The sequence below is a fragment of the Ambystoma mexicanum genome, chromosome 6p (assembly GCF_040938575.1).
Source record: "Ambystoma mexicanum isolate Mex_15411 chromosome 6p, UKY_AmexF1_1, whole genome shotgun sequence".
Lineage (NCBI taxonomy): Eukaryota > Metazoa > Chordata > Amphibia > Caudata > Ambystomatidae > Ambystoma > Ambystoma mexicanum.
In genome coordinates, this window is record NC_090935.1 from 1,179,300,111 (window position 1) to 1,179,322,954 (window position 22,844).

At 44.2% G+C, this 22,844-nt stretch overlaps 1 protein-coding gene across 1 annotated transcript in view; it reads left to right on the top strand.

The window, feature by feature from the left end:
• The window catches only part of LOC138510290 (annexin A1-like), a 307,467-nt gene that overhangs the window by 245,618 nt on the left and 39,005 nt on the right, over positions 1 to 22,844 (top strand). Inside the window, exons 9-11 of the mRNA XM_069625822.1 lie at positions 3,157 to 3,250; positions 5,029 to 5,124; positions 12,409 to 12,467. Of these exons, the coding sequence (XP_069481923.1) occupies positions 3,157 to 3,250; positions 5,029 to 5,124; positions 12,409 to 12,467 (249 nt within the window). The remainder of the gene's footprint in view (positions 1 to 3,156; positions 3,251 to 5,028; positions 5,125 to 12,408; positions 12,468 to 22,844) is intronic.

Below are 22,844 nucleotides of genomic sequence, written 5' to 3' on the forward strand. Positions count from 1 at the left end.
TTGGACTGAACACGATTTATATTCCCCACAACCTCAGCCATGGAATCCAGTGCCTTTGTGAATCCCTGCGTGACATCCTCCTGAACCGCCTTCTCTAACTTAGAGGCTCTATGTGGACTACCTGCCGGAATAAGTTCATCGGTCCTATGTGGCACAGCACCAACCTCCACCGTGGAGGTTTGGGAAGGTAAAAGGAGAGTGATTACTAACTGCGGAGGACCACTAGCCCCGTGCTGTGAGGCCTCCTCTATCAAACCACCCATACTTCTGAGTGTAACACCCATTTGTTACGTGTAGGTCTTATAGATAATTGCTAACAGGTAATTATTCCAGAACACTGCAGAATTATTTGAATTAAATCTTGTTCAATAAAAACTGTTAATGTATAAAAGTTCCCCAGTATATCTTTAAACTATAAAAACATGGAAGGGCAAACGAGTGCATGACCCCACCACACTTGCTGCCCAATCAATAGAATTGAAATCCCCCACCCCCCAAGCTCCAGAGGGTAAACGAGTACAAACAAGTCACCACAATTAAGAGAAATGAAAAAGACAGCCTTGTTCGCCACCCCACACCACAATTTGTGGTGACGCTGGCTGTTTGTGTTATGCTTATAGTACAATGTCTCCTCCTAGGATCACAACCATGGGTAATGGGGAGAGTCACTCGCAGCTCCAGACCCCGCTCTTAAAACACTACAGGCACACCGTGTAACAATTGGTTGAGAGCCACAAGGCAGCTTATAAAATTCAACTGCAGCCGCCGGAGAGGGGAGCAACTTTTTACAACCCTAAACTATCTGCGGCAATAACGACTGTGTGTTTATTCTTAAAAGCCTATTATTATGTTGCACTAACAGCCGCAAGTAGGGAGAGCGTTGCTCGCAATCCGGATCTGTGTAAAACAATTCTACTAATCAAACAATGAGCCTGAACCACATTACAAAACAACTTGTGGTAAAATAAGGTGCGCTCTCTCAAGCACAGGGAACGCCCGACAGCTCGAGGAGCCGCCAGAGTCAGTCTCCCCACCCTCCCCCCCCCCCCTTCGGCTTGGAGAGACAGAAGCAGGGTAAAAGTCTGAAGCAGCAAAAGCCAGTCACAGCACTTCAATGAGGCCTTGTTTATGTCAGGAAAACGCCTCACAAGTCAAAATATGGAAACAGGCTCATTACCTTGTGTCAATCTGTATTTGTGGCTTAGACTCCCGCACCCGACTAGGCCAAACAGCACCAGCCCTTAATCCACCAGGGCTTACGCCACAAGGGTGTTCATGTCCGGAAGATATGCTTCCTTCCTGGTCACGTGACCTTCTGTAGCTCCTCCCCTCTCTGAGAGCGGGCATTGGCGGCAAGAGCAAACTCTCGCAGTGCAGCCTTTGCGAGACCGGCAGGTTCCACAAGGTAAATAGTTAAGAAAGCGCTTTGCCAGTAGCACAATTCACCAATTCACAATTCATATTTGTATTACAATTTCTTTATACTGAGTCTACAACCCTCTCTCCCTCCTAAAATAAGCCTGGCTGCTCGGTCTACGGTACCATGAAGTCAGTTGGTACAGCCTTATACTAAGAGTGGAGTCTTGCACTGTTTCAGTTAAATGGGTTTACTAAACCCTTAGTTGGACTTCAGAAAAACGGTCCCAACAGGCCCTACTACTTCCCTTCCTAACTACTTTAACATGCTTGTCTATAGTCAAAACCAAAAGTAGCCCTCGGTCCAAACTTATTCACAAAATTGGTCCTAGAATTGAGCAAAATGTAAAGGGGAAAAAATGGGTAGAGTGCCCTGCACTCTTTGTTCTCCCCAAGCATGTCTCTGGTTGTCCTGTCCCAGTAATCCCTCCTGGATCTGGATCCAATATTTGGAAATGAGTAACAGTTCTTCTCAAAACAGTTCTTGCCAGTCTATCAAAGGTTCCACCAAGTTTCCCAAATTTCAAACAGTCAAGTTCCTGGAAAATCAAAATGTTTAAGTGCAGATTATTTTCCCTCATCCACCAATTTGTCGGATCTCTCAGTTGCCTATTTGCTCCCAATCTGTTTTTCACTCTGTCTCTTCTGCCCCCGTGGCTCCTTTCGGCTCCTCTGACCCAATATCTTAGTCTTTAGTGTACCAGTGACCACTCTTTCCATGTGGCTTAGTTTTCGGGGTCCATGTGATCCTTCTGGAGGTTTGTGTTCATGTTTCTCGGATTCCCATAATCCCTTTCACTTATCGCATTCTCTCTTATTACTCTACTTATTATGTCCCTGTGGCTCCATGGGGTTCTGCTGACCCTATATCTCAGGTATTTCTTTTTAGGGTTCCTATTGCCTCTCTCTTCTTCGGGTTCTTTTTCTTGAGTCCCTGTTACCCATCTCATTGATTATGCCACTCATGTTTCTCGAGCTCCCGTAACCCTTCTTGTCTTATGTTCGCTCTTTTCTCGGGTCCTTCAGATGGGGCTTGGGAAGTCCTTCCCTACCAACTTCCTCGCTCTTCCCGCACGCCCCCTTCGACCTGGGCAACCCGCCTACCTGCTGTGTTGGTATACTTGCTCCAGTGAGAGTGTTCTCAGTGATGATAGCGCTCTCAAAGGCTTGCCGTTGTTGTGCTGGATGCTAATGGTCTTTGCATTCGTCTCGGCTCTTCTCTCTCTATTTGGCTCGCAGTCCCTTTATTTTCGTTCCTGTAATGTGAAGGAGTTTATTGTTCATCACAGGTTGGAAGTTCAGCATTACTTTGAGTCAAGCACATAGATGTATTGTCAGTATTACCTTGAGCCAAACTTATAGATCGATTGTCTGCATTATCTTGAGCCAGACAAATAAGAGTAAATGTCTGTATTTCTTCCTCCCATGTAAGCAGATAATACCTTTTTGTATCGGGACTTCCCCATGGGAATGTGAGTCCTTGTCTGCTAGAGGGAGTCCCTCCCAGTGAGGTCCCGCTTTACTTGATCCCTACTGACTGTTTTGCTGAGCGTGCTCACCCCTCCAACCAACACCCCTAGCCTAAAATGGGCTGGCTCCCCCTTGGGAAGAAGGAACAAATTCCATTTTCGTCACAGAACTGAAATAGGTATTCTAACACTGTAATGTGATGGATGCTCCAACATGTGTTTTAAAAACCCAATACTAATTGACAGATGATTATCCTTTGTTTCCAAATAGGCCTTGTATGATGCTGGGGAGAGGAAAAAGGGTACAGATGTTTCAGTTTTCATCAACATCCTGTGCACAAGAAGCTACGCACAACTTCGGAAGAGTAGGTATCATTGACCAGTTTCCACCTCTAATTTCCGCATACATATTTGCATGTGTTTGCCACCTCGTCAGAATATTTCTTGAGTATTTCGAGAGTATCTGGTTTAGCATTCCTCACACGCACTGCCACAATTGCTATATACCTCATTTTGCATAGTGCACATATTCTTATTTTCCAAGGTTCGACATGAATGCTTTAAGTTGTATGGAGAACTTTGTCCTTATATTTTGAGGAATTACGCAGGAGTTATGGTGACAGCAGATTTTGATAGATACTGTATGACCGGTGAATGTTATGTTGCATATATATATAATCTATCCCATGCAAACAAGACTTGATAGAAGGAACCACTCATGGATTTGATGTGCTAATAATTCAGTTCAGAAAGGGATCTTCATAAAAACAACCTGCCTGAATTCCACTGAAAATGTTATGCTGCTCTATGGAATCACAATTGAACACGTTTTATTGATACATAAACAATTATTCATTGGCTGTGGCATTTATTAAATTAGTTGTTTAACCACTGACATAATGTACACACATATAATTGAAATTGAGGTCTTGCGTTAGCTGAGCAGGTACAAGGGCTGCAAGCTATGCAAGTGTCCCAAATGAGAGTGCAGTTTGACCCGTAGATAATGTGACCTTTTTTTTTAAATAGCTGAAATTCTATTTAGAAAAATCATGTTGTATGATTCCGGTAGCTGTGTAAAACTGGTGTATGCTTTTGTATTGTGACGGGATGAATGTGTCCCTCAAGGGCCATGTCTGCATCCATGCCATTGAAAGAAGTGGCCACTACCAGTAAATCCTGTATAGGAGCTTAGTATGAACTCTGGAGAAGAGTGCATGCTTGTGAGGGTTTCAGAGCCTGCCGATGCTTTAGCCTCACAGAAAATCTCGCGAGCATTCCAATTGCTATAGGTCATGCAAGAGAAGCGGGCTTGTGGATGAATAGTTGTGAAACACAGTGAGAGCAAAAATCCATGTGACCTTTTATGGTCTATTGGGGCACTATGATATGATGACCAGTTCCTCGTGGTCGACACAATTACTACTTTCAACTGGTCCGTATAATCACTATGCCATCTGCATTACTACATTAAACTTATGTGCAACCCTCCCTCCTTATACTTGTATAAACTAAAATAGAAATACCCTCTACTTTGCTTTGAACATGTAGGGCCTCATTATGAGAATGGAGGTAGCCATGGAGCTATTAGCTCCATGGCTGCCTCCGTTCCGGGCTCCATTACCGGGTTCCTGCAATGGGGACTTACCTGGTTACTCCAACATAGGAGGACCCAGTAATTCCTCCTTGCAGGAACCCATCCCCATTCCCATTTGAGCCCCCATAGGGCTCAATGGGAATGGGGAGGGAGGTAATAACGGGCAGATTACATCTGGCCCGTTATTGCCTCCCTTTTCCCCTCGCGGGACCCGGAAAGCACGCCTGGTTTTACCAGGCGTGCCATCCGGTCCCGCGATGGGAAGCTTGTAATCGACGCTCCTGGAATGAAGGGGGCTGTTGCTGTACCGGCCTCCTTCATTCCGGGAGTGCCAGCCTTATTATGAGGCCCTTAATCTTTTATTTACATATGATAAACTTGCATGATTGTTCTACCTGGAATTATTTAAAAAAAATACTGCTCGCTGGCCATAGCAATCATACATGCTAAAGGGTAGCCAATATGACTTTAAACTACTATTACAGGGGATGAACAAGAGGTGGGGAAGCTTTCCTTTGGTGACTTAACAGGTTGTTATGTGCTCAGTCTTTCAGAGATATGCCAGCTACAGCAAACATGACATGAATAAGGCCCTGGACCTGGAGCTGAAGGGTGACATTGAAAAGTGTTTGTCTGCCATTGGTAGGTACTTATGTTCTGGAAACTGATACCTTCTCACTGTGTATTTTATGATTCAGGCATGGGCAATGTATCTAGTAGTGGGTGTTTGGAATAGACCAAATTTGTCTTCCAATTATTCCGGCAATCAACATGTAGTGAGTATATGGTGGACCACCTAACCTCCAGCCTCCATTTCTGCCCACACCTCAAAGATGATTCTTGAAAATAAAGTGCTGTTGTGTAGGCATAGCATGCCATGAGTCTGTGAGTTGCAGCGATTGATTGGTCCATGCACATGTCCCATCACATTACAAAACCGATACTTCGCTGACCCATGGGATAGGACATTGGATATATTGTTAAAAATGCAGACCTGCTCTGAAGTCTAAAATATGAAGGACCAGCAACATCTCAAGATAAAATAAAGGTAGTGCTCCATCAATCAGAAAACAGGTGTTCAGCAATTGACAAAAAGGTGAAGTCTTCTAATTTAGGGAATGTTCAGTTATGCAGTTTTTGACCTATAGACATCAGGCACTGTAAGTTTTATGGTTGTAGACCGGGTTCTGAGAGATCAATTGGAATGGGTACTTCAAGGGGCCCAATGGTTTTGTGGTGTGGAGTACTCTGGTGGATAGAGCAGCATGAATTTATTTTGGTCATTGGCAACTGAACAGCTATGGTTGTGCAGTAGGTGATGGAAATGGTTTAAGATTTGTATTGACTAATAGGGCAACCTAATCACTAGGAGAGTGGAGGGGTGTGTTGTAGACTAGCTTTACCATTAGGAAGAGATGAATCGGGTAACGAATGCTAGCTTAAGACAAACTATTTGGTTGTAGATAATTATCAATTGAAAAAGAGGACATAAATGTGGAGGGAGGTGATGTCAAAAAATTGTAGGGTGTCACGTGGTTGGCATTGCTTGACAGGTGAACTGAGAATACACTTAAAACATGGTTAATAAATGTGCACAAGTGCTGGCCAGAAATATCAAACTAATGAAGTTTTAATTCAGCTAAAAGTTGCCAGGATGGTGTTGGGTAATATTTTCATATCAATGATAAATCTTGCTTACTTGTGTCAACCCCAGAACGTTTTGCTGGGCTGGTAGATTATTTTTTCCTATGCTTCAGTGAGTGGGAATCTTTTTCCACACTTTTACTCTTTTTAAGAGTGTAATTATTAAAACTCTCCATAGTGCCTTTTAAAAGTTGTTCTCTTTGACGACACATGCCTATTGTAGCTGGGTTGCCCTTTTTACTTTCTCTGGCTAACCTTGAGAGATCTACAGTTCCCAAGGGTGGAACAGATGTTTGGATCCCTTTTACATTTTTTAGTTGAAACCAGCACCTCACCTTATGTGGAGGGCTGGGGAGAGACAATGTATCCCCTTTCTCACTAAAATTGTAACAATTATGTTACAGGGACAAGCTTACATTTAATGGCTGGCGGCAGTGATACCTTTTATTTTGGTGCACCTTTACCACGGGCTGTTTGCACAGAGCTGGTAAAGCCATCCATGGGTGCGCATTTTACAAAAATGCCCCCTGACTTGTATTTTCGCCATTTTAGTGTTCCATGCCCTTTCTTGTTCCTTCTCCTAACCTCCAGGGTGGGAAATTCCTTTGTGTGATTTTTTAATCTTTGTCGGGATTCCTGTGGACTACTCGCCTTGGCTCTAAGTGTCTTTGAAGGCAGGAAGTGAGGGAGGAGTCCAACACTCAGCAGCCCTTTATCTTCCAGCCTGACTACAAGATTCCAGTTCAAACTGGGAGGCTGGCTGTCCTGAAAGGATTGCCAACACCTCCAAGTTCAAATGGTGCAAGGCTGTTTGATTGGCTGGGTCCCTCCATAAAAGACTGTAGCCTGGAAGCTGAAGAGGTAGTGAACCACTGGAACCAAAACCAAAGAGGAAGATGACGAAACCACAGCTGAGACCATTTCCAATGACCGGAGAGCCTGCTGTGTGACCAGAGCCTGCTGTAGCCCTTCCGTCCTTCAATCAAACAGACCCCAAAAACAATGATCTGTATCAAGAGCCTGAAGAGACCCACTAGAACCAAGATGTCCTGCATTTTGAGCTAACCCACGTTGTGATGCGACCTTTCAGGGCTGCGAACTTGCAGTGCTGCAATACCCCGGGACCTCGAGCCATTGTGTGGTGCACTGTCTTCCGAATTCCAAATCTCGCTGAAAGTTCATGGGCATCCTGCTGGATCTCCAGAGGCACGGTTCCAGTCCAAAAATTCCCCTCACCAGTGTGCTGAACCTTGCAAATGATGATAATCCAACCAGCGATATTCTGTCTGCTTCTGTACTTCTGAAAAGGCGCCAAATCCAGCCAGGAGTAAACTCTTGCCTGGAGCCCTCTTCCATGATCCCCACTGAAAAAGTACTTCCAAAGTGTCCTTTCTCTCATCTTCTTGACAAAGGAATCCATCAACTGGGTTTTTGGCTGCAGATCCTGGAGTCTTCCTTCTGCAAGTCTTCTTCTGTGCTGAGCTAATGTGTTGGCTGGGGTATTTTACCTACCTTAAGCCTTTGTGATTTCTGTATAGCTTAGGGGTGTTTTCTGTGATTGGGAGGCCACTCATCCAGTTCACACAGGCCCACTGCAGAATCTGCCTAGGGTGTCTTCTCAGAAGTCTCTTGACCCCCAACTAACTTTAAAATGAAATACTTACTTATTTGAACAGTCTTACTCTGGAACTTGACTTTGCCTGCAACTGAACCCTATCTCACCCTGCCTACAGCTGCCACCTAGACCACTAGGATTCCTCTACTGCCTCTGAGTGAACTCATGCTATAGAATAAGGGAAAGACTGAATAAGAAAAGGGTTCTGCCTTGAAAAGAATAACCAGTGTGCAAAAGTTATTTACTTGTATAAAAAAGTTGGTTGGTAACTGTAACTCTGAGAGTGAACAGTTAACAAAGTTATTACTTACCTTTTTGCCTTCTGAAAATTATATGCAACATCTTGCTTTCCTTAGAACCTGTTTTGCCATTCTAACAGAGTAGATGTAAGGTTACATTACTCACCTGTGGTTTGGTTGTGCCTATTCCCAAACGTAATGCTGTTGGTACCACTTTACTATTCCTGTTGGGATACACGTATGAGTGTGCCCAACTGGGTCTTTCTTCCCCTGACTTGGTGTTATCCTGTCCAGAATAGGTCTGACTTAGGTTTTACCTACCTAGAATAACTTTGAGTCATTCATAAAGAGTAACATTCAGTTTTGCTTTTCCTGGTCTGTTTTAGACAGACACAAAGAGTCTTAGGTTTATACCTGCCTTTTAAGTTGCTGATAGCTCTTTTTAAAACATCTATAGGTTTTACTCACCTCGAGTGTAACTGTTATCCGAAAATGTTAGTTATTGCTTACCTTAGTCTGCAAATTGAAAAGCAACTGTAATTGAATATTACACCACCTCCATAGAATAACTGTTATTCTAGGAACAGAAAAACACCCATAACTGATTCAGGATAACTGTCCCACTATTCTAAAAACGTATATTGTCAAGTTGGTTGACTATGTGATTTCCTTGTTGAGTGTCACTGCAGAACTGACAGGGTCTACTGACCAGTCTTCTTTTTTCGCCATTTCATTGTTCCTTGTCCTGACCTCGGGAGGAATCCTGGCTCCAGAGTGTCTGTGAAGGCAAGAAATGAGGGAGGAGTCAAAAACTCTGTAGCCTTTTAACTTCCAGCCTGACTGGGAGAATTCAGTTCAAACTGGAAGGCTGGTTGTCCTGAAAGGAATACTAATCCCCATCCCCAAGTTTGAATGTTGCAAGGCTGATTGATTGGCTGGAGTCCTGCATAAAAGTCCGATCCTGGAAGAGGTAGTCGACCACTGGAACTAAAACCAAAACCGAAGAGGAAGCTGAAGAAAATGCAGCTGTGTAACCAGGCCCTACCCTCCAACTGATTTGAGGACACTGAAAACAATGTCCCTGACCCAGAACCTGGTGAGACCCACTATACTCAAGGAGACCTGCAATTTCAGCTAGCCCACGTTTTGCTGTGACATTGCGGGGCTGCACCACCCCAATACCCTGGGACCTCAAGCCGTCTCTCAGTGCATGTATTCCCAATTCCGAATCTCACTGAAACTTTGTTGGCATCCTGCTCATCTACAGAGGCACGATTCCAGTCCAAAACATACCCTCGCCAGAGTGCTGAACCTTGCTAACGACAAGAATACAACCAACTATATTTTGTCTTATCTGCTCCTGAAAAGGTGCCAATCCACAGAGCCACATCCAGCCATGAGGAAACTCTTGCTTGGAGCCTTCTTTCATGATCCCTGCTGCAAGCGTCCTTCCAAAGTCCTGTCTTCTTGACAAAGGAATCCATCAACCAGGTTTTTGGCTGCAGATCCCGAAGTCTTCCTGCCTCCACTCTTCTGTGCCGAGGTAGTGTGTTGGCTGGGGTATTTTACCGACCTTAAGCCTTTGTGAATTCTATATAGCTTTGGGGTGTTTTCGGTGCCAGGATTCCTCCCGAGGTCAGGACAAGGAACAATGAAATGGCGAAAAAAGAAGACTGGTCCATTTTGATAAAATGCCTTTACTGGAGCTGTGGAAACAGCCTGTGATAATGGTGCACCAAATTAATATAAAGGTTCACTGCCACCAGCCATTAAAGAGATGTTTGTCCTTGTAACTTACATGTTACACTTAAAATCAGAAAAGGGATGCCCAGTATTCCCCCAGCACTCCACATAAAGTGGGGCATGCCGGTCTCACCAAATAAAATGCAATGGGGATCCAAAGATACTTTCTCCCTTTGGGAACAGTAATTCTCACAAGGTTAGCCAGAGAAAATTAAAAAGGGGAGCTCCTATGGCAGCCCAACAACAATAGGCCCTTATTGGCAAAATAACTTCTAAAAGACACTATGGAGCGTCTTAAGGGTGTAATTATTAAAGAGTAAAACCTCCTTCAGTGTGGAAAAAGGTTCCCTCTCAGAGGTATAAGGAACAATAATTCACCAGTAAAAGCAAGTTCTGTGTTCACCCAGGTCAGGAAGATTTATCATTAATATGAAAATCTTACCCAACAGGCGGTACTCTTTCTGGTGGTGGCACTCGGGCCCTACCTTATTGGTAGTCTCCTGTGGTCTGTTAACTGTATGAACATATCATGGAAAAATTACCACTGACGATTCCGGTGGATTGATGAACAATTTATTAGTAAAAGCAAGACTATAAAAACCGACCAACAGCAGTCTGAGGCACCGTCACAAATCGTAATCCCCGTCCCTTGGAGCACCGTTCTCTCATACCCAACGGAAAACACACATTTCAATGGAAGCGGTGGTCCAGATAGGGCGAGGAATCCTACTGAAACAACGTTGCAAGCAATGAAGTCTTGGATACCAGCTGCTTTCTTGCATGTCGGTGTTATCGGGCAGGACAGCATACCATGATATTTTTAGTCAAGCTGAATATACTCAAACATTCACATACGCTCTGAGGCAGGTGAAAAACGCTTACAGTATGATTACTAAGGTCTACTAATGGCGCTTTTCCAAAGACACGCTTACATATGCCAAAGGGGAAACGAGTCCGAAGCGAGAGATATGAAGGCAAGCGTAGCTACACTCTAGGAGAAGAGCCCTCTTCGCAAAGACACGCAGATTAAAGCCTCACATCGCAAAAGCAAACTGTGTTTAATCATAGCAGTTTGCAATGTCTACTCACTATTATAATGCAGTAATGTGTAAGGGGAATATTTAAGCTTTTCAATTCTAAACTTTCCCCTACAATGCTAATGACTTTTGAGAGGACCTACTATCGTTCGAATTTCCTCACTAGATCTTTCTCTGGGTATGTGTAGTAGGTTTCTGCTTCCACCTGAGGAGAGCGGAGCAGCCACGAACTGCTGGTCGTTTATATCACTGTGCCTCTTTCCGTAATGGGGCAAGAGTCTAAAATTGCAATGTGACAAGCCCCTGCCCTCAGTGTGTAGCATGGTGGGGGTAGCAAGAGATTCCCATCTATGCTACTGCCAGGCCCAGCATCACGACCTGTGGCGCCACCCTGCTGTCCCCTGGCAACCTCATCATCCACTTACGTGGTCAGGCAAAGGACTTCATTGCAGGGAGGAGATTGTTGGATGCCTAAGTGTAAGATGTGATTTGAGAGAGTTGCTGTTGAGGAAGTGAAATGTAAGTTTGAGGTGCTTATTAAATAAGTCCCAGTCGCTCTTTCAAAGGGAGAATGTAAGTGACTGCAGCCTTATTGCGGACCTTCCACTAAATCTGTTAGTGTTTAAGTTATTTGAGCGAGTCCTAGTGGATGAGATGTATCGTAGAACATGTTTAGTGAGCAGGCAATCATCTCAGATGATGGGTTGATATAGGAATAGGCTTTATTGACCCAGACACATTTTGGTGTTGAGTAAGATTGAACGTGGCATTGGAGCTGGGGGCTGGAGGGGTGGTGGCTCTGTGTTTACTGAGAAGAGAATTTTGAATGCAAAAAATGCTTTTTTTTTTTTTTCTCCGTTCATTTCCTTGCAATTGTATGCAGTGGAAGGACCCCCTCGCAGACTTCCGCTATACTCCCACCCTCCCCAACCCCCTATATTTTTAAAACCCTAAAAGCCGCTCCCCCCCCCCCCCACATATAATTGCAGGAAATGTGCCACTCGAAATTGGGCATTTTTGCATTCGGTATTTAGTCCTCTCAGTAATTGACTGATATGGAGCTGGGGCAGGCTGCGACTGATAGTGTTCTTTATATTGTCATCACGTATGGAAAGGGAATGCCTCCCTCTTTGGGAGCGGAGTATGTGTTTTGAGGGAAGTTTGCATGAGATGTTTGGTGAAAAGGGGTTAGTCAGTGGGCTATTCATCAGAGACAAGAACGTGGGATGGAGTATTTTATCCGGAGTTGAATACAATTGGATGTGCTTGAAAATTGGTTTTACTCTGAGCTGGAACTTTCTGAGCAGGTCTTACTATGAAATTAGGAAGTAGAGGACACAGGTGGGTTTGAAACCGACTAGGAGAAGATCTACAATGTGTTGCAGCTATCTACGTTAAAATAATCGGTAGAAAGATGGACTTATACAAATTCACAGCTTGTCACTTTCCATTTGGAGTAGAGTATCAGTGGCAACCATTTTGGAATACATTTGCACGTGGCACTCACTAACACCATGCAAGGCGCGCGCTGCAATGCTGCCTATTGAAGCACAGCCCCATAATACGGCATTCAGTTGCAGGATTGAAAACCCGCTTGCGTTGCCTCCAAGCAGATTCATTTCAGCTTTTCCGCATGTTTCCTTTACAGTGCAGTGTGCAGTGAGCAAGCCCGCCTATTTTGCCGAACAGCTCTTCCTGGCAATGAAGGTACTGTACAACACTACTTTCCTGAAAGATTTTCTACTGTATTTGTCGTCAAAGGGTAAATGCAATACACTTAACTCTAAACCTGCCCTGTGCCAACACCCACAGGAAATCTCAAAGCTTCATTAACTCTTGGGCATCTTCAAGGGATTTTGTAAAGAGAATGCATGAGGAAGATACTTGTACATTTGTCTCGTAATGTGTCTCGTTTCCTTCCACAGATGTGTCACTCTGCACGTGATCTGATGTACTACAGTATTTGTATTTACAAGGCTGATTGCCAAACCTAAGCTTCATACTACATTATTGATTTACAAGAAATGTCTACCTTTTTTATGACATGATAATTTTATGTTGTACCCACTATAACCACAAAAGTAATGAGTGGAAGGCTTTGAATGAATCTGAACCACTGCCATTGCTCTGGGCAACCTTTCACACCACTGATGTATTTTTTTGTAAACTTTTTTTATTGATTTTTATTTTTAGCTCGTCTGCACCATTGCAAAAGGGGTCCAGCCATATGCAAATCAGTCGGGTACTGTAACCAAAGGCAGCAGCCCAGCCCGAACTGCTAGGCCAGGTCCCCTCTGCACAGAAACGCAAGCAACTTAGACATGTTTCGGCCCTGTTGGGCCTCGTCAGTGAGGTGCAGCTTGGTTCTATTTTGTAGCACTGCCAAAATGTCAATGTGCAGCTGCTGCACGTATCATACTGTTTGTATTGTTGCCCCCACAGTGCCAATAGAATGATTTATTGAATGTGTATACATATTACATGGGCAAATAGAAGAAGTTATAGGCCATGCTAGTGAGCGAACTTGCATTTAGGTGCTTACGGTTTGGCAAATGGACATAAATGGAATTCATAAAGGGTCGGTTTTAAAGCTTTCCGTGTGGTAAGGCAGCTAATCTCAGACGTTCATACCCAGAGATCTGTGGTGGGATTTCAGCTTCAGGGAAACAGTGTCCTGTGGCTCAATTTCCTGCAGCATTCTGGGCCGCTGTGAGTCAGAAGAATGTTCGCTTTTGTAAGGCAGGGTGAAATTTGTCTGCATTCTGAAGTTGGCATTTGATGACAGTTGCCATCACTACTGGGTGATCCTCTAGTTGTATGCAATGGAGATTACATTTATGTAAAGGGAAATAGTTGACATTTGCTGAAATCAGATTGTGTGTGCACTTGTAGTAATATTTTAGTAGGGGGGTGGGGTTGTTCTAGGCGTTCGATGGTGCCAGTGGTGATAGAAATGGTTGTACATATATTTGGTCACTAGGAATATTGCTGGAATTTTCATCAGTGATGCAATATAGTTCATACATTGGTGTGTTAGGGTTTCAGGACGATCATTTTTTTGGATAGATCTGTTTCTAGAGTGTGATGTTGGCTTTGCTGTTCCAGTCTTGGCGGCTTGGGCTATGCAGAGTGAGCTGTGGTGGATTATGCGTCTTACACGTGGCATGAGCTACTTATTGAGAAGTAGATGTGATCAGGTGATCCTTATTGTTATGGAAAATGTTCCTTTTTGCTTTTTTTAACCACATTTATGAAACCCAAACCATATGCTGTGTTTTTGTCTTGTTTGTTCTTTCCAGGGCGTGTATAGCTTTCTTTCAGAAAGTATTGCTAGCCCCTTTGGCTACCAGGGCGACAGGGACATTTGACTCCCCTTTTTGTCTGTGCGTGAGTCTCCTCTACCAGGCAGTGCTGACTTGTGGCAGATTTAATTCTGTACAATTTGAGGCCTGTTGTGCCCCTTCATTTTACAACAAGGTTGCCTTCTTTGTCTCTGTAGTAGTCAGAATCTCCACCTCATTGATTTTAAACCCTGCCACTCAATCCACTGGTTTGTTGCTAAATTCCAAAGGTTCCGGCTAGAACCACCGAGGCAGCTTGAGTGATGCTTTTTATTGCAGGTCATGTGTTAAGAAACAAAAAAAATACATTTGGATTGTTAGTGTGCATAAAAACAGTTAAAAGGGCCTAGGAAAGACTCCACTCTAAAACCAGCAGTCAGAAAGATTACAGATTACATTTCTATCGATTTTGAATGGCTTTAAAAGAGAGCAGGCCTTAAAAACTTGTGGGACTAAAAAATAATCTGAGTTTAAAAAAAAAAAAACAGAATCTCATTCGAATCAAAAACAGTTATTGCTCTTGGTACTTTAATGCCTTAAGCATGTAAAGTTTGTCCAAAGCACAGAACAAAGTTTAGAGTTTGCTCACAACAATAGGGAAATTGTGATTTAAAAATGAATGAAGAAAGTGGCAAAAATCCAGCTGTCTGCAGGCCCAGGTTCGCCTAAGGGCTGTACATAGAACAGCCTGGTGGATCTGCTTAGATTACATGCTATGCATAGGCCGATATCTAGTGGTAGCCGCAGAGTATTACATTTTGTTTTTGAAACTCAAAAGGGACGTTGACAGGGCATGCAGTAATATCCCTAGTGTGACATCCACTGTACCCATGGTCCTTCACGCGTCGAGGTCCCTCATTGTTTTTTTTCGCCATCATAGACGGACGCAAGTTGAAGAATTCCTTCTGACATTACTTATTCAAAGTTTAAAGTTAGAATTTATTTCTGTCCTTTCGATGACCGTACACCTCAAGATCTCCAGCGACGGATTTCGAGGAGAAGACCATTCAGCGACGACAATTCATCTTAAAGAACTTTGTCTGTGTCCTACATAGGCCCCAACAGGCCTCGGCCCTGTACAGTAGGGAGAGTGGGGCGCAGTCATAATCAATCTCACTTAGAGAATGCCTATTCCCCTATAATCCCTTTTATTCTGCCAGGCTGTCATCTTTCCATACTATTTAAAACGCGCCATTTCAATTCTGTCCTTCCTGTAAAAGGAAGCTTCCCAGGAAGGATTCACCCATTGTGTAATCTTTGCCTCCCTAGGGATCATTCCGAAAAACAGTGCAAGTCCTGACTGTTTCAGCCTAAAACTTTAAAGGATCAAAAAACGAAATGTTGGGCCCACCACACCATGCACGCCAAGGCTGCCATCAACGTTAAGGGAGCCTCCAGCAACGGCAGCATCTGCGTGCTAATTGACTGTTATTCAAGTTTGTATGCAGTACCCTTTGGGTGCATTGCAATAACCTTGACCTCCTGGTAATAAGGAACCCAACATTTGGTATAAGTCTGAACTACACAGGTGCAGTAATGTTGTGACAGAGTTTCACAGTACAGTTAGTCTAATAACCACTTACACTCAAGGATTCTGTTGATACAATTATTAATTTAGTCCAGTCAGTTATGTAAGCCTTCTTCAGAAAGGCAGCAAAACATGTAACACTTAAATATACTTCAAAACACACTCTTAGTTCCTCTAAATCAGATGATACCCATTCGGGATGGCACACAGACTCTTCCTACACACTCAGGTGACTTAAATTCCGGGAGGGTAGCTCAGTGGCAACATGCTCGTCTTGGAAACACGACAACATGAAGCAACACAGGTTTGGTCTGCGCTTAGAAACCTCTGGGTATTAAGCACGTTATAAATATGTAACAAAGACATATTCCTGTAACAGCGCCTTGATGCCCCAGAGTTGTGTGAGTGCTTTAAAAATGCAAATTAATAAATATATACATTAAATAGCTAGGACACTGTGGACATTGATTTATCACTGCTACATTTAGAGCAATACTGAGTGTGGTGAGAAAAATAGATTAGAGGAATAAAACAAAGGTTAACAAATAATTAATATATGGGTAAGCACTTTTAAACACCTTCCAAACTGGAGTAAAATTAACCCTTTCCTGAGGGAAAGGCCAAAGCACCAAGTCAGATGTAAGAAGTCACTGAGGGAGCCAGGACAGCCAATGTTAATTGCACAATGTCAAGGGGAGCTGAAGATCTTCTATGCAGGTAGGTAAAAAGTCTTGCACAATGGTTGTAGAAATTGTTTGTTTGTAGAAAATTGGAACACTTGAAGGGTCACAAGCTGGGAGGCTTGTGAAGGGCAACACTTTAGCAACTCTGCAAGGTAACCAAGACCTGGCTTGGTCAGTCCTGTATCAGGGAAGTTCGGAGGACCTTCCTAGCGTTCGGGTCTGACTTAAAGCAACACACACAAGCTGGTGTTACTCTCCCTGGCTGTTCGGTTCCAGCAGCAATTGCAGTGGAAATGCAACCAGCTTCGAGAGGATGTCCAGACTGGCTTACTTTGGAGTTGATTGGTGCCACCAACTCCAAAGGGAGAAGTCGTCCTTGCAGGAGCTTCTCTGTCGATGCAAATTTGGAGTTTCAGCACAGCAGCAGGGCTTCACCGGGAAAACTAACAGTCCAGGAGTTGCAGCAGGCATCTCTTCCAAGTCCTTTGGATTCCTTCGTCCAGTGGTTGACTCTGCCTTCCAAGCCAAAAACCTATGCCTTTAATGCAGCTTTCTCCCATTCATTCCAGCCTAGCTGTCAATCATACAGCACAGTGGCTGTCCCAGCCAGCCAGCCAGCAAATCACCTTTGGGTGCATTCCTGTAACCAAGGGGATTAAGCACAGGGAGTTTCGGGCACCTCCCTCACTTCCTACCCCTGCCAGACATACTGGAGCCAGAGGCAGGCTTCACTTGTGAATCCCCCCAAACACAAAATTAACAAAGAAATCAAACCTGGTTTGGCACGCAGAGTAAATCTCAAGAAGGACCTTTCCAACAGAAAATGGCAAAAAAAGACCGGGGCCATTTTGACAAAATGGGCACCCATGGGTGCCTTGCCGTGGCTGCGAACGTATCCCACGCTAAAAACACACAATGGGAGTAAAAAGTAAACCACTGCCACCAGCCATGAATTGTAGAAAGAGTAACATAAAATGTTACATGAGAAACTAAACAAAGGGGATACTAAGTGTCCCCTCCAGCACCCTATGGTAAGATAGTGTGCTGGGTCTAGAAAGTGCCAAAATGTAAGTAAAGTCAATTTCACTTCACTTGAAAACAGTAGTTTCACCAAGATAAGGTATTTAAACCTTTGGGAAATCTAAGACTTCCCTGTGCCACTGCGCTGAAGGTACTGGGTGACACCATGTAAATATGATGCCTATGGAGTTTGTCAGACTTCAGAGTCAAAAGTAACAGAGAATAGATCAAAATTACATGAGCGATAAAAAGTCCTAAAGTCCAGCAAAAGAGCTGGGGGTCTCTAAGGTAGAAGGGAATTGACACTTTTGAGAATTCTCCCTAGCAGGGACACTGAGGGTGATCGGGACCTGATGGATTCCCATGTGCGAGCCCCCGACTCCAACAGGCAGGCTGTCAGTTCTGCTACTGAGACGACACCTGGCGGCTCAGGCACTCTCACTGTATGCCTCACTAAACACCCCTAACGGCCAACAGTCGACTGCGTCATTGACTGGTAAATCACATGTGGTGTGGAAGCGAATGTGTCTGAAAACTCCCTGTCCTCTGGGCCATTGCGTTCAATCGCCACACGACAGGCCCCTGAAATAGTCGCCAAAGTCTGTTTCTGATACTGCAAGCAAATCGAGAAAGTCCACTCTTTCCGGCTAACATGTGCCGAAAGACGCTTCGGCCCCTTCTAAAAACTCAGATGAGTGTACTCATTAAACACATCTGGCCCCCTCCTCAAAGCAAAGACGTTGAAAGAAACTCTATCTTCAATGCCCCTACCCTTAAAATCATAGGGTGGGTTCAAAGGATAAGGACTACTATGCCCATAGGGACACCATTTAAGGGGAAAAACACCACAAACAGTGAGCCTTTGCCTGTACCTGTTCCCACAGTGTTACCAATCTCCTCCCAATAGATCCTAGAACAGTTTGATAGGGTTATGAGGAGGATGTCTAGTTTTATTGATTTTATTTATTATAATTTTTATCAACACCCAGATCAACTTACCAACCTCCAGGGGCCCACTCAAGGTGAAGCAGCTAACAAGCAGCCTGATGCTAAAAGAGCCCGCCTGGACCTAACACAACCTAGAACATCTACCTTTCAGGATGTGTCTGATAACCTATACTATTATGACCCTCAAGGTTCCCTAGACCCTGGCTCATTAGCAGACCATGGGGACATGGAGTATACAGATCAATACTATGGTGTGGACATCCATGATATACATCATCCAATTCCAGACCATATTGACAACCAATGGCCGATTCCCCTGTGGGCAACCATCTACTGTATAATCTTCTTTTAAAAGATGCAGAACACTTTAAAATCGATACCCAAGAGTCACAAGTCGATAAAGACATCAGAGGACATCCTCTGGGATAAGAGATCTTCAGCACAGTTCATTCCACTGCTACATCTGTCCAAAGGCACATTCAGCCTTCTCTACTTACCCCCAATCTGACAAGGTCAGTCAACCATCATATTGAGAATTTTTAGACCAAAGCCATCAAACCCATTGTATATTAAGGGGCAGTTAAAGGCTGACTTTCTAGTAGTGACCACCACAAGGTAGAGAGCAAGCACACCTTCAGCCTCTGCCTAAGCCCCTCCTGACAAGGAGAGTAAAAAGATATACACCCCAGACAGGAAAGTAGCTTCCTCAGCTGCTTACCAAGTGAGGATAGCCAACAACACTACGCTACTGTCCGGTTATAATTGCCACAAGTGGGATGAGATCTCACAACAAAGACTCTGCCCAGAGCCAGTAAAAACACAGCTCTTACAAACAGTTGAAAGTAGACAAGCAGCAAGCTGCATCGTAAAAAAGAATCTAGATGCAGAAAACCATGCAGGGCAGATTGTTGCTGAGGGTACCCTCCTCAAACGCCATGCATGGCTACATCAATCGGGTTTCAAGCTGGAGACCCAAGTCATCCTTTTGAATATGCCTATCGAATGTTAGGAGAAACTTCTCTTCATGGCACCTTTCCTTCCATCCTTATGGAACCCCCAAACCTTTTGCTTTTATTTTTGAATCAGACCTGTACCTTTGGCAGTACAGTGAAGCCTTAAGCTTTCTGAACTGCCCTTTGCTCATATGTCATGGGGAAACTGACATGTCCTTCAGGCTGTCAGTACTGGGAAACCTTGTTTCCCTTAGTCATGTTACTGTTACCACTTGTGGTTACTTTTGTATCACATGTTGTAACTTTTTTATCATAGCACAATGCCCTCTACACTGCAGTACAATGGGGTACATTTTTGATTTTTTTGTTTTGCCCTAGACTAACACATTGGATTAATCTAGGTGTGCTAAAAGGATAAAATGGTGGCAACAGCGACTTTTTCCCCACATCTTGGGAAGGTTTGTGTTCTTACTGCGTTTACCGCTTTTGATCAGTAGCCAATCCTGCCCGTGCCACATGATTTTTCACTTGACCTTTTGCCATCCCGAGAAGCCAGGAAAATCCTTATAAGGACTTCCGGTGCCCAGGAAAGCAGGAGCTTTTGACAGGCTACTGTAGGGGTGGGGGGGGTGAGGAGGAGGAGGAGGAGTAGTAGTGTGTGTGTGTGTGTGTGTGTGTGTGTGTGTGTGTGTGTGTGTGTACGTACATACACACTGTCTGGTACCAATCCACAAACTGCTTCTGGTGTGAGTGGTATGCATGAATGTTCCTACCAGTTGTCCTGATTGGACCACTGCGGGGGGAAGGGGGTCAGGTGTGTGTGTGTTTCTTAGTCCTGCCATTTGATAGTGAGGGCAGCAGATTTTAGTATAGAGGACCCCTGCACCCATTCTTCTGAGATCCTGGAGAAACCTGAAAGAGCCAAGTATCCTATCCAGCTGCAAGACCCACAAAGAAACTGAAGGAGGCCTGGTGACCAACTTCTAATGCTGTCCTGGAGGAGCCCTGTCTTGTTCGTGATCTTTAGCAGTCCTGCGAAGGAGCTTCAATACTTGGAGGGACCATCCATTCCTGACGTCTGCTTGGTGCCCTGCGAAAGGAAGCCTTCGGAAGTGCCCTGGTACCGTCCTGTGGCTGACCAGCTTCGATTTTGGGCTACCCTGCTGCCGGCATCATCGATCCGAGTTTCAGTCTGGTACTTGGGGTATTTACAGCTGGCACTATGAGGCTGACCTCCACATAATTTTGGCATCCTAACATTGAGGGCCCTCGAGATAGGAGTGAAGTCCGATCGCGGCTGCTGAGTCCCTTTGTGTCACCATGCTGCGGTGTCCACCATCGGAAATCACTTATCTGACCCGAGTCCAGTCCTGAGAGGGGAACTGCATCAAGTTGAGCCCTTGCAACAGTGAAGGACACCGACCAAAGATCAGTTCGAACCTTCAACCCCTGTGAATTAAGGACTGCAACTTTTGGCGGGAAAAGCAGCCTCAGACCCTCTTCCTTTGTCCTGCCAAGTCTATGTAAGAATCGGAGTATGGGGTAAATTACAGAGCTTCTCACCTACGCCTATACTCCCATTATAAGTTAATGGGCCTATTACAAACCTTAATTCTACCAAAATTGGCTTTGCCATTTCTTACTTGTGCAATATATCTGAACATTGGGGCTACTTTTGGTCATTAGTCTAACTTGTACTCTGACCCTACCTGCATTTTCTCCCGCTTAGTAACTTCGCAGGAACTTTTACCTGAACTATTGGGCAAAAGGCCTGAACCCACAGGCCCTTTTTAATGAGGTAACACTTTATTTGATAGATGGGGTGCAGAATTTACTCTTACACCAATAATAAGACGGACTCAGGAAGTTGGCAAAACAATAACTGTTTTCTTGTCTAAAACAGGAAGTTGAACGGACGTCTCACAGCATATTTCTCAAAGTTTTACATGAAAAAATACATTTATATAATAAAAAATGTTGTCATTGACGTCATACTATGTGGCAAACTAAGAAAACTTACTTGGGCTTGTGGTTGGTCTACATGGAACATCTAGGTATACTTTCTATGGGGGACAGGATTGTGATTAGGTCTCCATAGTCAGGTGGACGACTATGCCCACCCCTAGTGTAAGTCATATTCATTGTCATCAAATACACAATGTTTCATTAGCTCTTAAACTATAGGTCTCTTTGCTATGTGGCCCTCTACAATTGGTTGGCACGCTTGTCCCCGTCTGGAATATTCCACTCGCTAGCAGCTCGCAAGCTGGTATCCCAGGTGCTGGTGGGTGGTCTTGACCATGCTTCCCCACCCAAATAGCCCATCATCCATCATCGCTCCTGCTGTCTGCAAGGCCGAGTTCAAAGACAATTTGAATGGCAAAGTATCACTGCTCCTGAGAATAGAAGGGAGTGCGAGCACATTCTTATCTTCAGTCTCTATGTAGCTTGCCAAGTCTATTTCCATCTACCCCATGTGACGGGAGACCGTGGTTTAGCTCCTTCACATTTAATATTATCAAATGAATAAACCTGGCACTCTGTGTTTTTCCATCGCACCTCAACAGCAGCTCGCCCTGCTTCTTTATCTTCTTAAATGGATAACCAGTTTCTTGGGTGCCTCAACCCTTGACACTGGGCCAGACAACCTTTCTCAATTCTTCTTCCATCGCTGGCTGCTTTTCTATGCTGCGCCACACTTTCAACCCTTTTGCTCATGAGGTCCTAGTTTGCTAAAATGTGATATGGGATGTTAGCACATTTCTGAGAACTCTCCCTAATTCCCTTTTACCTTGTAGACTCCCAGCTCTTCTGCTTTTAGGACTTTTAATTTCTAATCTGGAGAGAGTGAGCCCTTTTTCTCATCCCTCATGTATTTATATTTAGATTTGGACTGTTTCTTTTAACTTTGGAGTCTAACAAACTCCATAGGCATCATTTTGACATTGACATACGGCACCTTCAATGCAGTGGCACAGGTAAGTCTCTCAGATTTCCCAAAGGTTTAAATACCTTCTCTTGGTGAAACTGTTTCCAAGAGCAGTGAAGTGAAATTGGCTTTACTTACATGTTTGTAACTTTCTAGACCCAGCACTCACTATCTTATCATGGGGTGCTGGAGGGGTTACTTATTATCCCCTTTGTCTAGTTTATCATGTATCATTTTTATGTTAGCCTTTCTGCAATTAATGGTTGGTGGCAGTGGTTTACTTTTTACTACCATTGTGTTTTTAATGCAGGCTGCTTTCGCAGATGCAGTAAAGCACCCATGGGTGCCCATTTTGTCAAAATGGCCAGGCTTCTTTTTTCGCCATTTCTTGTTGGAAAGATCCTTCTTGAGATTTACTCTGCGTGCCAAACCAGGTTTGGTCTGTTTGTTCATTTTGTCTTTGGCAGGATTCACTGGTGAAGCCTGCCTCTGGCTCCAGTGTGTCTGGCAGGGGCAGGAAGTGAGGGAGGTACCCGGAACTCCCTGTGTTTAGTCTACTTGGTTACAGGAATGCACCCAAAGGTGATTGGCTGGCTGTCCTTTGAGGATAGCCACACTGTTGTGTGAGTGACAGCTAGGCTGCGAATGAATGGGAGAAACCTGCATAAGAGGGTCTTTTGCA